The sequence below is a fragment of the Formica exsecta genome, unplaced genomic scaffold (genome assembly GCF_003651465.1).
Source record: "Formica exsecta isolate Colony F162 unplaced genomic scaffold, ASM365146v1 scaffold333, whole genome shotgun sequence".
NCBI classification, from domain to species: domain Eukaryota; kingdom Metazoa; phylum Arthropoda; class Insecta; order Hymenoptera; family Formicidae; genus Formica; species Formica exsecta.
Window position 1 is genome coordinate 847,744 of NW_021850582.1, and position 18,094 is coordinate 865,837.

Consider the following 18,094-nt stretch of genomic DNA (forward strand, 5'->3'; position numbering starts at 1 on the left):
ACGAGATCCTGTACAAGCGATATTCGAAATTGACGGAAACACGTACCGAGATGATTTGGGTATCGATGGGCATCGAGCTGTCGTTGCCATCGATGCCGGAGTCGATGTCGTAGGCCCTCGACGTGGGAGTCGCGTAAAGCGAGGAATGAAGTGCCAAGAGACCGGGGGAACCGCCGTAACCGCTCACCGGCGGTGGTGGTGTCACCTCACCCCTGTCATAATTATCCAGCATCCTGCGACAAAAAGATTAACGACGCTTGACAACATATATTTAATGATTATCGAACGGTGGTAAAAAAAAAACGCGGCGAAATAATGTAGCGTGATTCTCCGAAGGAATGAACGGCGATAAAGCGAGGAGAGTTTCGATCGATTCGAACGGCGTTCGATTTCTTATCGAGACCCGATAGCCAGCACGATGATCGCGAGCGACGCGAGATATCGATTTCGTATCGCGGATTGCGCGATAGTAATTGACTTTGGCTGCTTTCTCTCTCGGTATCGACGAAGAAGCGAGACGCTGAACGAACGGAGTGAAATCCCGTGGGTCGCTCTCGTGCCCGAGCGGTCGATTGATCTGTCAACCGTTCCGTTAGGAAAAAGAGTTGATCGACATGAATGAACCATTCAAGGCCACTTAATGGAATTCCCACGATTGTCCTTAAGGCATTATGCGACCGTGCGCCGAGTATAATGGTACGAACAGCTGTCTGTCGCGTGCACGCGCGCGCGCGCACATACACGGAGACGTCTATTTGGTCCTAGGCAAGCCGTGACGACATATGTAATGCACACGTGCGCACGTACGATATTCCACGGAATGTATGTATATACGCGTTCGCGCGCGAGTGTTCCATATAATGGCCATTGTTTCATTCGGTTCGGCGAGATGCTGCGAGTCACGGGGACAAAAAACCTACCGGCGGCATTTTCATTCAATAAACTTTACGACGGCAACTGTAACGTGCGCACGTTTTTGCCACCCCTTGTACTTGTGTAGCGAGAAATTAGCTCGCCTTCCGTCGTATCGGTCGCGCTGATAAAACCGCCGCGCGCTCTTGTTTCGACATATCGATATATGAAGCCCGATACCAATCACACGGCTTACCAAGGCGAGAACGCGATTTTATCGCGATTAAATAAAATAAAATTGTACAATATATGGGGCGATTCTTAAAAAATATTTAAAAAAGTTCGCCAATCTAAGAAATAAAAGCGATGAGCTATAAATTCTAAGACATAAAACTGATTCATATTGCAAAAAGTATAATAATGTAGTAGTAATAATAATAATAATAATAATAATGGTAATAATAATGTGAGTAAACAAAATGTGCTCTTGAAACGCGGTGCTTCGTGAAGGTACTCTTCATCGCCGATAAAAAAAGCTCGTGGAACCTCTCGAGGCGATACCAGATACGATACAAAATTAAAAGCCGTTAAACCCGCGGCCAAGATTCCCCGGGTTTCGCCCGCGTCGGCGCAGCTGCACCACCCACGCGTACGATAGATACGCCACTGCCTTCAGCATTGTTTCTTTAATGATTCATGTGGGGTGATTGTACCGCGAGTTGAAGGAAGCACACGGGTCTCCAACCGCGAATGCAATGAGCACGCGTCGTTTCGAAAATATTAATTCGCCAGGAGTCATTGTCGGGCACTGATGCATCGCGTTGCAAACGTGTAACGTTCGCAAACAAATTTTGCGCCGTACAATTTGACTTCACAATAATTACGCGTCATCTAAGACAACCATTTCGATCATCCATCGAAAGTTTGTCCAAAAAGATGGAGAGAGAGAGAGGGGGGGGGGGGGAAGAGAAAAAGATACGCTTCTCCGAAAAATCTCGGTCTAAAAGTTGGTAAAAAATTATTCCGCGACGATGACGAGACGTTCGGCAAAGCGTGTCAAGGAAAAGCGACAGTTATCCTTCCACACACCGACGCGCCTGCCACGTTACAAATAGCTCGGAGAGCTGCCGAGCCACGACCTACCGGAGCAGATACGCTATTCCGGCGCACGTAAGAGTCGGCCGAGCGAGGAGACAAAGAACAACAACAGCGGCGATCCTCTAAATCGGCACGTCCGTCCGTCGAGCCTCATGAATCTCCGACGTCGCGGAGCTCTCCTTCGAGAGGGAAGGAAAATCGCCGGTGCGTCCTGCACGGTTCGGCAACCAGAGCAGGCACTCGTACGAGTCGTTCTCTTCGTCAACGACACGCTTGTTCCCCCCTTGGATAAATTATTCCTTCCCTCCTCGTCCCCCTTCTGGGCCAGACCCGAGGGGGAAGAGGGAAGAGGGAGGGGGACATCAGGCTGTCGAAGAGAAGTATGGAGAGAGCTTTCGAAACTCGCGTCTCTGACGTAGTGGCGCATTTTATTCAAATAATCGCGCTGATCGAACACACCCTTGCATCGCTCGACGAGGCGACGAGGCGACGAGACGAGACGAGACGAGACGCGATATATTCGCATAAAAATGACGAAACGCACGCACGCGTGTATACGCGTGTGTACACGATATATACTATTGTGCTCGCGCATAGCAGAGCCATTACGTACGCGGTCGTCGCGTACACGTGTGGGTGGAGAATCGATCTGTATTCGCGCCGATACGCGAAATGCGCGTGTGGAGCCAATCGCGGCAATCATAAATAAATCGCACGACGACGGGAGAGATGTGCCGTTATGACCGGGCCCCGCTTGTTTATTAACGCGTCGCGCTGCATTAACAATATTATCAACGACGATGATATTACGGGTTCGATACGAATGAAAATGCAAATTTCGATCTACATTCATATATATGGATATAATCCTTACTATAAGAGACGGCGAAATTCCTCGCCGCGCGAGCAAACAAAGATGCAGAGACTATATAATTTTATAAGCCTCTGATTAAACTTTTAAATCGAATCGCCCAATGCTGGCTCGCTTGGTAAACGGAAGTGACGACCTCAGCCGCTCACCTCTGCACTACTAACGCTCCGGCGCGTTTCAGATTTTAGAACGAAGAAAGCGCATCCCCGAAACCTTTACGGGTTGTTTAAGGCTGCGGAACGGATGCCGCAAAGTCTCGTTGTGTGTATCCCGTCTCGTATATACCTTCTCTGACCTCAGAGCCAACGGCGGAGAGCCATTACGTACGACTTCCTGCGACCGAGTAAGGAAGAATCGAAGATTTCTACACGGCACCTCGGGAAGAGGTGTCCGCGCGCGATACGACCGGAGATACCGTCGACCGACGAAAATTCCCAGGCTAGCTTCGAGAGGATATAGCGGCCGCTTAATCCCCGGAATACGGTTGCGTTAATTGCGGAACTGTGTCGAGACAGAACCGACAGAGCCGACATAACGGTCCGTAAAAATTCTACGCCAATATTTAAAACGACGATGGAATTTTTATTCAAACATACACGCCTGTGAAAAAAATACATTAGAATTATTATCTATTTATACGATACCTTGAAAATATTTCATAGATGTTTTTTTGTTGTTTTCTTTTTTTTTTTTTTTTTTCTGACGAATCATTAAATGCACGATCAATGATTAATTGCAACGGGCTTGTCGTCTTCAACAACACAGAAAGAGGTTCTGAAATAGCGGCATCAACGTCAGATATACTCGTTGTATAGCTTGTCGCGATATTTGTTAAAACGAGATGTTTATGGGAACGCTAATAAATCATTCCGTTGTAGTTATGTATTGTAAAATCAAGGCAAAATAATAAGAAACCCATAAATTCAGATTGATAATATATCAATAATATTCTAATAGTATTTATTATATACATATATATATATATATATATTGAGATAATTGTTTATATAACACATACAATATCTTTCGTATATAAATATTTTTTATACTACAACGCGTTTTTTGATTTTAAGAAAATTGCGAAAAATCCTAATCTCGTAATCAACATAGCGACGAAGCGTGGATCAGAGATAGTGTCCGGTATTTGCCGTATCATTTGCCGAGACATTTAATTGTCTTAATTCATTAATCCACACGGCCATTGTTTTCAACGATGCAAATTTACGTAGCTGCAAATGAGTTTTGATCCGTCTATAAATTACTATTGCTATTACTATTTAATGCACTACAGATTTACGATCGTCCTAAAATAGCGATGGATAGCGCGCGTATAACTCGCACGCGTTTACCAACATATCCGCGAATCGAAAACTGATCGTTCGATGCGGCGTCATTTGAGGCAAGTTTGCTATCAAACTTACATTATTGCAGCAATCTATTTTTATGATGCAAATGTAAGTTTATTATCTCTTAATCTTCTTCTTCGTTACAAAAACGATAATTATAGCATTTAAAAAAAAAAAGAATACGCATACAAAACCTATGTGCTATTTCCTCATACATAATATATGTAGAATCGAAAGAAAATCTTTGGTTGAATAATGCAGATGAAGAATCGGTCAGTCGTGATATTCACACGCAATATCTCGCAAGACGATAAATGTGTTGAGCGCCTATATTTAGTGCGTCCAAATAACTATAACTGACTGTTAATCCGTAATTAACTGCCAGTCATTGCTTAATCGTCAAGTCACCGATCTGACTCACCGCAATCGTAGAAATGACATGGTCGTGAGCGACACGCACCACGCCAGGGGTCAAGCGCGACGTCGTCGCTCCATAACAAGTACTTATTCGAATTCGCATTTGTCAGACGCGGCGAAGCAAATAGCTGAAAAATTCCGCTCCGAATCCATCAAGTCGACCGAGTCATAAAAATTCGAGGAGAAAAAATTCGACAATTTTCGAGGAGAGGACTATTTCCAGCTATCGAGTACCGAGAAAAACCGAGACCTGCCGGATGGTGTAGCGTGTCGTTCACGGAATTATTGACGTTCCGCCGATATAATCGATGTTTGCAAATTGAGCCTCGACTCCGAGTCGAGTAGGCTAGCGCGACAACCGCATCGAGATATTAATTCTTATCACGCGGGAGAACAAAAGTTAAGCTCGCGTGACATAATTTGCCTTTGCGCCAAACGTCAAATTAAAATGCCGTGGCACGTAGCATAAGGATACTTGAAACAAGTGTGACTGATATTTTAAATTGACGACTAATATTGTTATCTCGAGTCAAACGAAAGGAAATAACCACTTCTGAGATATCGCCAGCAGATGAAAACGATTGATGCTGGATTGGAAAAAGTTCTCAATCTCATTCGCTCTCGTACTCGATTGGAAATTTTTATTCAGCCTCGTAAATACGAGAATCGATCAATAAGCGAATACGTATCGACGTTATTACAGAATTGCGCACCGAGGTGTTAAAGTGAATTCGCGACCAATATCTTCGAGCGATTCGCGTCATCGTAAATTCACAGATTGACCAAAGATAAAAATATGTTTAACTTTTCTTTTTTCGATTAAAAAAATTAACTCAAGTTTTATATTTTATAAAAATCTTGACAAAAAAAAATAGAGTTTAAAAATAAATTACGAGTTAAAACTTTGCAACTTTTTTGCTAAAATTTCGAATAAAATCTGCCGGAATATGTCTAATATGCATACGTGCGTGCGTGCATGTGTATGAAATAACATGACATGGTACGCGATCCGTGCGACGGCTGGGAGCAACAAATGGGAACCGGACGGAATCATTTTAATAAAGCTGATTTTCATCGTCAAGAGAGAGAAACATCGCGGTCGAAAAAGTTGAGTCGGTATTTTTTTACGCGGAATTTTTAGCCGCGCGCGACACATACATCTATAATAAATTTAAATTAAAGATTTGAATTATATATAAAATATTTACGCGCAAGCGTAAAGAACGACGAATTTTGAACATGAAATTCTCGCGGCATCTCGCAAATACGTGCCGTAAGAAGACAAGCAAATAAGACTGCGGGCAAACGAGATAAGAAATAGCTGAAATTATACGATACGTTAGAAACGCATGCCGGCAGTGCGCATGCTATTTTCTCAACCTCCTCCTTAACAGTCTCAAAGGGTCGGGAGAGAAAGAGGGAAAGAGAGAGAAAGGCACTTTTATTCTCTTTGCCTTCGTATACGACGTAATGATAGTGAAACATTGAATCTCGAGCGTAAACTGCAATTTAATGGATTTTCAACACACCAACATCTCGAGCACGCGAGCCCGGGGGAGGAGAAAAGGGGGAGAGGGAGACAAAGTAAGAAAATTTAAAAAGGAGGGAAACGAGAGACGCGCGCGATCCCCAGAGAGACGAGGGGGTTGAGAGAAACGCCATCCATCGCTTCGCATGTAATGTATGTGTATCGTCTCGAGAAACTCGCGCGGATCGGCGATAGCGCGATTGGCGATTATGTTAACCAAACACGCGCGGTATACGCCCCTGCAATTTGCCCGGGGATCATCTTCCCCTAATCGCCGCGCTAATAACAGGATTACTGGGGGCCTGACCGCGCGGTCGTATACTTATCCCTAATTCGCCGTATCGTTATTAATATATACGCGATACAATTGAGAGAACGGGGCCCCGGACGGTCCCGCGATAAGTCCGCGATACGCGGGGCCCGGCCACGCGCGCCGAAACGCGGTCTCGTCTCTTCGTTAAAGAGTCCCTCTATTTGCGACAAAAGTTTGCGAGAGCGTCAAAGTTTATTACAAATTTACGAAAAGTCGAAATTTCTATTCGCGCGAAAAGTAGAGACGTGTCGCGTCGAATTGATTGCACGCCGGTTGCGTCGATGTTCATGAAATAAATATGAGATTAAAAGAAAAATAAAAGAAGAGATTCTGACTTACGTGTAGTGGGAATAAGACGGGCTGGCTTGATCGATGTGCGTGGCGGTTGACAAGCCTTGCACGATGGCAGCCGAGGGATCCCTAGCTGGCGAGGAATTCTGCGCCGCCGCTGCCGGTATAGCGTGATGGTAACGCTGGCACATTTCGGCCAAGTTCCACCCATGGGCATCCATATATTAGCACTGCTTCGCTTTTCTTTGGCGTACCATCCATTTCACACGCATTTGATGCACTTCTCTTTCTCCCTCTCTTGGTCCTTCCGTTTTCTTCTTCCTCTTTTTTTTTTTTTCGCTCTCTCTTTCTGTCCTTGTAATTCACTCGCACTCTCGTATCTACGTATAAGGAAACGCGACACTCACAACAATGACATCGTCCTGTCGGCGAGTATATACGTCCGAGCTCGGCGCGAAATCGTCCGTTTAGCTCGCAGGGCGATCCTCCACTCGCACGCGCGTCGCCTGTTAATCATGGAAAATAAATTCATTTACTTAAGTATTAATGACATGTACGTATTTAGACGGATGATCGATGGGCGGTTATTAAAAAGAGAGACGACTCTCCGCGACTTGCATGTCGATGATCGTTTTGAATTTAAATTCGAGTTATTTTCGCCGCCAATATTTATTACAGCGATTAAACGACGACGAGGATTAATTTTTCATATTGCGCGATATACGAATGCAATTTCATTCAAAATATATTTACTTGCGCTGGTGAATCTTAATTCCCCGTTTCCGGTTGCTCGATTGCATATCAAAGTTTAGATTCGTGTCGTTGAGGCAGAATTATGGAATGTTTTCGCAGGCGCAGTTTCTTCAATGGCTCTTAAATCGCGCGCTCGAATACCTCTAACGGAGCGGAACTAAGTCCCGCGTTATATAACCAGCCCTTCTCCTTCTCGATCTAAATGCAGTTTAAAGTCGCGGTTTTAATGAAAGTGTCCATTTAATTTCTCTAACCGTAAACAGGTTAAAAAGGGGGCTCACGTAATCGAAGGGCTCGAAAAGTCGCGTCGGATAACGATCGGCATCTGGATATCGATCGACTTCCATTCGTGCTTCGGCGATTCAACGTTAATAGCCGTCGTGTAAAGATATCTACGAAAATGACTATAATCACTCGAGCACGTGAGTACCCATTGTAGAAAAATAATATCGTCGAATCGCATTTTTTTTCTCGTCCGTGATTGAGAAAATTATGACGGCAAGAATTTAAACGCGAGTCGAAGGATTGAGAACGGCTGTGCCGTATTTGTTAGGAATTATCCAAGATATTTATAATCGCTAAAAAACATCGCACAATTAAAATACAATACGATTGAAAACTTTGATTAGAATAAGAGAGAGATATTAGTTAAACAACTATACTGATTTCCCGCTTGAACTTTTTCTATTATGTTGGCAATATTTGCAACTTTTATAAAAATTCTTATTATCCTTATTAAAATAAAGAAAAAAAAAAAACAATGATAGAATTAATATTTTATATCAGCAGAATATCACAATGAAAACAGTTTTTAAACACGAACAAATACATATGTATATTGTTGAAAGAATTTATGATAAAAGTTGTAAATATCCGGAATAATTTCAATTCTTCCAATTGAATCCACAACGACATAATATCTATTGTCTAATTTAAATAAATTATAAATTCGATTTAAGTTAATAAATTCGACGTTCGCAACGTAAACAAACAGATAATAAAAATAGACATACACATAGTATAAAACTATGTGTGTCTATTTTTATCATCTATTTGTTTACGTTGCGAACGTCGGATTTATTAACTCAAGTCGAATTTATAATTTATATAATAATATATATCAGATTAATCGTCAGTAAATAACCGGTCTCGCGAACGGTAAAACGCCCGCAACGTTTCTCTACGCGAAACAAATGGCAATTAAACATGGAATGTTACGAATATACGAAACGTCTTAACACCGAAACCTATGAAACTTGATACTCGCGTGATCTTTACGTTCACGCACGATTATCCGAGTGGTTACGTGGATGTAAATACACGGCACGATTACCGGGTATCTCCCGACGCAAACGTAATCGGAGACTTTGTGGAATATCTCCCAAAGAGAAAGAGAGAGAGAGAGATGAATTCGTAGCGCATTTCAATATACGCAGCGTTTAATTAGAGACAGAATCGAACGAAAACAAGTCGCGTAACGAAAAGAAAGAGAAAAGGGAGAAAGAGAGAAACAATTCTCGCACGATAATACGTCGTAGCGTCGCGAGTTGAACGGCACAATGCGTTCGCCGACGGATATGTATAATATGCGTGTACATACGCGGTGAAAATCATAAAGTCGCGCGTATACGCGAAGGCATAACACGTCGCTAACGGAGGAGGTCTCAATCCGCGTGCACTCGCACAAATGCACACACGATACGTACGAGACGTACGCATAACGCAATAATATCACAATGCCAGATCGATACATCGCGCGAGGATGCCGATGAGAAAGTCGAGAAAGGAATGTGTGCGACAACGAGAAAATGTTGTGTTTAAATCTATCTTTTAACTTTATTATTGTACGATTCACCCCACCACACGTCGCGTTTGTTTTCGTTTGGCGCGCGCGACGACTTTGGTATGTCGCCCCCACCCCGTGTTTCTCTTTCTCTCTCTCTATCTCTCAACAATACTCGACGTATTGCGTAGAGTCGTACGCGTATTCGCGGATATAGGCACGCGTAACATGCGTAATCGTGACGAACGTGGCGGTCCGTTAATGAGCACGCGCCATCACCGCTGCGAGGGATTGTGACCGAGACAGACGGATATCTCTTGATAAATCAACGAAGTATAAATCAATATTACGGCGTTACTTTCTAATGTCGCGATCTCGGTGTTTTTCGCGATTCGGAGAGAAGGTTCGTTTAAGGAGACGAAACGCCATTGTTGTTAATGTCATAGCGCGTGTACGCAGTTTCCGAATCATTCCGTTCGATTTGTTAATCCTGATTTATATACCGCGAGCAAAATATTCCGAGGGCCAAAGTTTCGAAAGTTTCGAGAATTAATATCGAATTCTGGAGAGTTAATTTATGCGTAATTCGCGCGATGCGTCTGAGAAATTATACGAAGCTTGTCGAACACAACGCGCAGAATGCGACAAAAATTTGCTTAGATTTGTATATCACGTGTCAGAGAGAGAGAAAAACGTGTAATGAATTACATTTAGATAAAGAAAACATCGACATTAAATCTTTTTCTATCGGAATAAATTTTCGAAAAATACATTCCTCCGTTCGATTTTGAAATCAGTTTGCAAATGCTAGTTTAGCAATAATTGTTGAATTCCTACACGCATTAAAGACAAGACGAAACTATTATTATTAGCATAATCGAGAGAATAGCATGATGCCGTCTCGAGTCGCGGTAAGACGATGCCGCGCATCGATCGCGTGCACGATTCTATCGCGAATTTTCAGAAGTCATTCGCGTAATCGTGACAAGGACAAATCTGCTTCGTCAGCGATTCGAATGTCGATATTTTGCACGCGCGATCGCGGAGAGAACGATCGCAATAATTTGTGCAATTGTGCTAAATTATCGAGAATATATAAATCGTCGTTATCCCTTTTTCAGACAGAGTTTTTTGAAGGAATGCTTCTCGTCTCGATATCGGCCGCTTTCGCCTATCGCATTGACGATTTTCGAGTCGAATCGATTCGATGGAAACAGGATTATGTGCCGCGGGCGGTGGACGGCACGCGGATAGTTATGTGCCGTCTAAACCGAACGTTAACGAAGGTTTCACCGTGGATTTTTCAGAAAATCGCCTGTACGCTGTCTCTTTCTCTCTCTCTCTCTCGTTTACGCCCACGCGCGCGCGGCCAACCACGGAACCGGCCGGCGGGTAAGAGAGAGTGTATTTCTCGCTTATTATCCTTTCCTTCGATTTTCTCTAGCGAAGGGAAAAGAATACGAAGCCGAGGAGAAGGTGCCGTCTACGTATATTATATGTGTACGTATGTGTGCGCGCACGTGTGTCGGCGGGTATCGTCGGTATCTGTGACGTGTGACTCACCCGCATACGCGGTTCGATGTACACGTCGGAGATTTACAGCTCATTACCGATTTCATACCCCGGCGTCACGATCGATCCGCCGCGCCGAGTCGGGACGAGACGAGACGATTCGATATACGCAGCGGAATCGAGCGGAGTCGTAGATATCGCGTGCCATATCGATACGTGACACCGCACGACGCTTACGCGCTCGCGCACCGAACGATCGAGTTTCGATCGTGGAAAACGCGCGCTTGCACCGCGAATGATTTTTTTTCCCTCCCCTCCTCTCTCTCTCTCTCTCTTGTTACCTTGGTCGCCTTCTTCCTGTCAAAAGCCGTTAGACGATGCGTGTGATCCGGGAACAATCTTCCTCGAATCGACGATTCGCGATGACAAGTCACTGTCGATCGGCGCTGTTTTATCGCACCGCGGAAAACACTCGGGAAAGATGTCTCTCGTGATGAGATGTCGTCACGACGATCTCGAGATGCACCAGGGCGGGACGAAACGAGCGTAACATCCACAATGGAACGCGTGATCCGTCAAGCGCTGCACGCCCGCAGAAATGTCAAACGATGAGGATGTTGGGCCTGGCAGCAGCAGCAACAACAGGAGCGGCGACGGCGGCAGCGACTGCCGTCGCTCGCGTGGGAGTGTGACATAATACCACGTTCCGTTTCTGCCTGCGCAGCTGGCCGCGGAATCTCTGCCGAGCGCCCAGCGCCCACCGCTTCACGATCTCGTCGTCTCGAGACACACGTCGCTCCGATATATATTCCGCGATTAGAGACTCCGATCCGTCTCTTCAAATTCCTCTCCCAAACTCTACGACGAATGTTTTGGTTATTCGCGCGCGATAATTCGCGTATCACGTGTGTCAGCCTGTCTCGCTCGTATGATAGCGATCGCGCGCGGTCTTATCGGGAACGGAGCAACGCGTGCGTATGTGTCGGGGCCCGCGCGCGACAGCGAGCCGGCTCGCTTGCCTGCTCTCTGCTTGCGCGTTTCGTGTTGCACGACGACTCGAGCCGAGCGGCGGACTGAAGTCGGGGCCGAGGTGAGCGGAGGTGACTTGCTACTCGGGCCGGGACGGGGTCCGCAACGCGGCGAACCACCACGAGCACCGCGGCGGCGGTGTTGCGACCGGTCGAGCGTACAAGGAGGAAACAGATCTCCGTGTGTGTGCGTGTGCGTGTGTGTTGCGCGTACACATGTGTGAGCGTGCGTTTGCCCGTGTTGGTGGGCACGGGTGTACCTGGCGGGAGAAGGTGCCCCGCGCGAGCAGCGCGAGCGAGTGCCCCCCTCGCGAGGTAGGTACCGCAGCCGCCTCGCGGATCCGCCCGTGCATAGGCGGCGTGCATCTTCTCCGCGCTCCCGCCGTCGCCATCGCCGCGAGATTTTCCGCGCGCGACGAAACGAAAAATGGATAAAGGAGATTCGACGAAGGGGAAAAGATATAAAAAAAGATTGCACCAAGGCGGCGAGTTTTGATAAGCTTTCGACGGAATATTGGGGGAAGAAAGTGCGCTCTCAAATTGTTTTGACGATAATTGACGGATATATATACTAGAAGATATCGAGCGTAAAACAATGGCTCGGAAATATTTAACGATCGTTTTTTATACGCACGTCGAATACATTAATTATATGTTATGCAATATTATATTTGATTGGAGTGAATTTTAATCGCCGCCCAATGCGAGCGATTCGAATCGCCTCCGGTGAAACGCGCCAATAATAAAGTGCGCAGCGTGTAAGCGCGGCGTTTCGACAGTCGATCCCTCCGGTACTTGAAAGTATCCGCAAATGTCATTGGAATATGAGATATCGTAAAGACACGGCGACCCCAGAGAGCGGCGGTTCGCACGTCGGGAGCCGCGCCGGCCGCGCGTTTCGTACGTCGTGGTGATTCGCGGAATGCGCGGCACGGGATTCTTGATTTCGCGTTTTTTTCATTTTCACGCGAGGCTCGCACAATGCCGCGATTACGTAATCGTAAAAGCGTAGGAAGCACATAGATTGATTAGCACACGAGAAGGAGAAAGGTTGCGGCCATATAGAATATTGGCTAGTGGCTCTATGCGAATCGCTCGCGCGCGCGCGCCCAGGTCGCGGCGAAGACCACGTGGGTGTCATCACACGCGCGTGAAAAAAAGGCCGAGAAAGATTATATAGACGCACACTGTACTCTCTCTCTTTCTTTCTCTTTAACGTCAAGAGCAGTGATTCTCAAAGATTTAAACGTTACGGCATTATCGCAGACCATATGTATATATCTCGTTCTCTTTTGTACAAATTTTGTCTCATGTTTAGAGACGTTTGCGTAATAAAAAAATAAATGCGGTAAATGATCCCCGTTTCTGACGGCGACTCAACTTTGCGGCGGGATAATAGTGCGCCGCGAGCAAAAAAAGTTTGAGAACCATCGACCTAGAGGAGAAGCGCGTAGAGGAGTGTAGGCACAACCGCAATATCGCCAAGGGACGGTGCATAAAGGATCCCGATAGCAATGACTATAAATTCACTCTAAGCGCGAGTCTAAATATAAACTACGCGCGAGAGTGGTTATCTGCCGGTATAAAAATCGCATCTTTATCCCATTATTATTACTAATACGACCTCTCCCGTGTGCGATTATGCGATTTTATATTCCTCCCGGTCTTACTACATTAATGCAACACACCTGCCTCGCTTTAACGCTTCGTTAATGTCGGACGCTTCGTTACGTCGAACTTTATCCCGTGTAAAATAAGTGTGTAAGAGGGGATGTGTTAATTATTCCGCGCGCGCAAAATCATGCATCGCAAATTAACACATAAGTCTTGGAGCGCATTTTCTTTTATATCCTCCGTCCGGAAGATTTTTTTCTCGACTACGAGAATTTTATCGAGAATACAATATCATCGTAAATTAATCTTTATATAGTATCCGTTTGAAAGGAAATATTGTCGAGGATTTTTCTCGAGAGATGTTTAATTAATAGTTTAATTAATGACGAATCGAGAATATCCATAGAGATCCTCGAGAACAATCAACCGTGTGGATCAGATCTACGATCTGAAAATGTGTAATTGTTTTTGCATAAGTTAAAACATGTGTGTACGTGCGAGTTCGTCTAGCGTAGCGGCCGATACGCTATAGTGAATGTAAAACCGAGCGTACAAAATTGAATATTTAAAAGATTATGAACCAAGTCGCGCGCGAGAGAGGATGCGGGGCAGTTGCCGTGCTAACTCGCTCGACTTGCATACCGGCTACCCTTTCGATAATACGATCGATACCAATCTCGATGACGTAGCCGTCTCGCGCTATGCCTCGCGAACAGAGACGAAAACATTCGAAAAAAAAAAAAAAAAAAAAAAAATGGGAGAAAAGTCCATTAAAAGCACTCGTGTTCACATACCGTAATTGTAAATTATTGGTCCGGGTAAAACCGCATTCTGATAACAACGAATTTCCAAAAGAGAAAGAAAAAGAAGAATACCGGATATGTGGTACAATTATTTATTTGATTAAAATGATATGTAACCGTGCTGTCTCTGCCTCGAAGCGTTGCCGAATATCTCCCGCCAAGTTTTTCTCTCGGGAAAGATGTCTCTCGTGATGAGATGTCGTCACGACGATCTCGAGATGCACCAGGGCGGGACGGAACGAGCGTAACATCCACAATGGAGCGCGTGATCCGTCAAGCGCTGCGCGCCCGCAGAAATGTCAAACGATGAGGATGTTGGGCCTGGCAGCAGCAGCAACAACAGGAGCGGCGACGGCGGCAGCGACTGCCGTCGCTCGCGTGGGAGTGTGACATAATACCACGTTCCGTTTCTGCCTGCGCAGCTGGCCGCGGAATCTCTGCCGAGCGCCCAGCGCCCACCGCTTCACGATCTCGTCGTCTCGAGACACACGTCGCTCCGATATATATTCCGCGATTAGAGACTCCGATCCGTCTCTTCAAATTCCTCTCCCAAACTCTACGACGAATGTTTTGGTTATTCGCGCGCGATAATTCGCGTATCACGTGTGTCAGCCTGTCTCGCTCGTATGATAGCGATCGCGCGCGGTCTTATCGGGAACGGAGCAACGCGTGCGTATGTGTCGGGGCCCGCGCGCGACAGCGAGCCGGCTCGCTTGCCTGCTCTCTGCTTGCGCGTTTCGTGTTGCACGACGACTCGAGCCGAGCGGCGGACTGAAGTCGGGGCCGAGGTGAGCGGAGGTGACTTGCTACTCGGGCCGGGACGGGGTCCGCAACGCGGCGAACCACCACGAGCACCGCGGCGGCGGTGTTGCGACCGGTCGAGCGTACAAGGAGGAAACAGATCTCCGTGTGTGTGCGTGTGCGTGTGTGTTGCGCGTACACATGTGTGAGCGTGCGTTTGCCCGTGTTGGTGGGCACGGGTGTACCTGGCGGGAGAAGGTGCCCCGCGCGAGCAGCGCGAGCGAGTGCCCCCCTCGCGAGGTAGGTACCGCAGCCGTTTTCTCGAAAAAAAAAAAAAAAAAAAAATTCTTCGTATTAATCCCTTCATGCGTATAATTTAACAGACTATTATCGGTCCATTTCGATCTATTTATGAAATACATCGTATCCTGTAAATCGTAATGTACGGCGAAGAGAGACGATTTTTCCTGAATAAATAGAAGAGAATTAATTAAATTTTTTACAATAATAAAAAAATTATTTTATATTTTTCACAAGAAGAGTCACACCATGTCGCCGATTTTATTACGATTTAGCGGAGATACCCTGTATATTGTTAGTCCTTAAGAAGATATATAAAAATATAAATACAGAAGGCAACAGAACCGATGACGGAAGAAAGCGACATCCCCGAAGAACCGTAAAGTAAACTGAGAAAAACATCACACGCTCGGACGGCCGTCACTCACCTGAGCAGTTGGTATGTATATGAAACGATATAGGTGCATTGTGCTCGTTAATGCGCTGGCAAGCGCGTAATGCTTGCGTACGCGCATAAATATTTATGCTATTCGAACAATCCCTAAAACGAAATGAAGTCTCTATAGCCGTGACGAGAACGCGCTCGCGTATTATCATTGATATTCCGCGTCTTGCTTCTTATTATCAGTCCATTCAATGATATTACCTTTTCAATGCGGAGTATTTTCTTTTGCTTATGCATGCTAATAAAAAATGACTAAATTTATTTTCGCAAATCAAATTTATATCTTTTGAATTTGATATTTTTGCAATTAATTTTCTTCTTTCTAGATGTATCTATTTCCAGATTATATTATCGCAGGATGTTATCAGTTATCATTAATAATTTCAGTTACCTCAAAATTTCTAAATTTTTCGTACAAAGCGTTTTTTGCTATCCATGTATTTTTCTTGTTCGCTAAATGATTTACATTTAGGGATGCCAAAAATGCAACGAAGATGGAACCTATTGAGCAAAGTATTTGTTAGAGAATGATTGTGGCTTTTGGCCCGTAAAGACAGAAGGGAGAAATAGAGGCAAAGAAAAAAAGAGATATTTATTATATTTTTTCGGCAGAATCTTTCCGAGAGTAAAAAGAAATTATATACATATAGATATAAAATAATGGCGATAGAAAAATAAAGATATAATAATATTAGATATAAAAATATCAAATCTAAATATATAAAAGCAGTATAAAACTGATATAAAAAGAAAAGGAAAGATTCTCTCTCTCATCACGTGAAAAAATTCTTATAAAATAAAAACTATAATGTATAATAAAAATAAATATACAATAATTACGTAAAAAAGAGAGAGATAGAGATATGAAAAATAGGCAATCTATGAGATCAAATGTAATAAGACGATAAAGGAAGAAATCGAAAAACAGAGAGCTAGCGAGCGATGGAGGGAAATAGAGAAAGGCGAGAGAGGGAGAGATCGAGGAGAGAGACATAGATGCGGACCAAGAGAGACGGACTTGTTCAAGCCGAATGAATGCCGCTTCTCTCCGCGACGGGAGCAAAGAGACAGAGAAGGAAAAAGAAGAGAGAGAGAAAGAAAGAGAGAGATACACGGCGCACACAACGGCGTGCATACGTGTCCCCTCCACGCGGAATTCATCCTGCACGTGCAACCCGTGTATAGTACGCGCGTGTGCGTGTACAAAGTAGGTCCACGGAGCGGAGGAGAGACGACGGAATGAATATCGCCGTCCCCTCGCGGCCGGTGCGACCAATCCGCGCTAAGCGCGAGTTGCGTGAAGGCGGAACGCGTTGCTCTTTCGCGTACATACATCCGTAGTATTTATTATTCAGTTTGCAAATACGTGGCAAAAATGATCTCTCTCCCGACGCGCCCGCGAACCCCGCGCGCGGACGTTGCCTCTCGCGCGGCTCCTCTCACGAGCCGGGCCCGGACACGCCGGAGCCGGGAGGTGGAGCCAGAAGGCAAAGGAAGAAGGGTAAACGACGAGAGATATCGGCCGTTAATTTGTTAGAAACGCCACTGGCACGGGACCGATCGCGTAAGCCTGCGTATGTCGTACGTGCGTGCGCGTGCACGCGTATCGTGACACGTCACGCGACGTTGGCCGGCCCCGTTTCGCGCGACCCTACGGATGAGACTCGCGATATGGGAACGATGGGAGAAAGATGGATGTATCGATTAGTTTGTCAAATATTTTCAGGAGCGAAAATTATCCGTTATCAGCAATTAAAGCCGATACGATAACATATGGCGTTGATTAGTTGTCGCAATGTAAAGACGAAAAGAGGAAGCATGCTCGTCGTGCTCGTCATATGCAAAACACCCGTATATCTACCGTTTTTATACGAACGCGTGTATTTGCACCATGGTCAGTTGCACCTTTTTTTTCTCTCTTTCTCTCTCTTTTATTGCTCACGCGCGTGTTCTCTCCGCCACGCCGCGCAACATTTCCGCGCTTCACATACTCGTAGCCGATATTATCTGCTTTCTTTCGCGCGTTCTTTGAAGTTTGCTACCACCTCGGATTCCAAGGAAAAACGCGACTTAATCGCTCGATCGTAATTACAAAATTGCTCGTCCGATCGTGATCATCGTGCGTGTCGCTGATCATTTAATCGCGATTTTCAAATCTTTCCCGCATATACGGAATTTATAGCGAATACGAGACAGAAGAGAGGACTATCGAGAAACCACCAAGTGATGCGCTCCATCACTGGTCAGACATTCGCCAAAATTAAAGCCACGTGGATACCCGCGCGTGAAAGTTGCCATCGTAATCTCAAATTAATTAAAGCCTTTAACGGCGTAACTGCTCCGCTCTAATGAATATTTCTGAGAAGCTAAAAAGACATGGAAAAAAAATTCAATAGCCC

The 18,094-nt window shown here is 45.3% G+C and overlaps 1 protein-coding gene across 1 annotated transcript in view; it reads right to left on the reverse strand.

Moving 5' to 3' along the window:
- The window catches only part of LOC115238338 (transcription factor SOX-8-like), a 13,124-nt gene extending 1,184 nt beyond the window's left edge, over window positions 1-11,940 (reverse strand). Inside the window, exons 1-3 of the mRNA XM_029812063.1 lie at window positions 11,106-11,940; window positions 6,765-7,222; window positions 47-233 (exon numbers count right to left, since the gene is read on the reverse strand). Of these exons, the coding sequence (XP_029667923.1) occupies window positions 47-233; window positions 6,765-6,937 (360 nt within the window). The 5' untranslated portion in view covers window positions 6,938-7,222; window positions 11,106-11,940. The remainder of the gene's footprint in view (window positions 1-46; window positions 234-6,764; window positions 7,223-11,105) is intronic.
- Window positions 11,941-18,094: the final 6,154 nt, after the last annotated feature.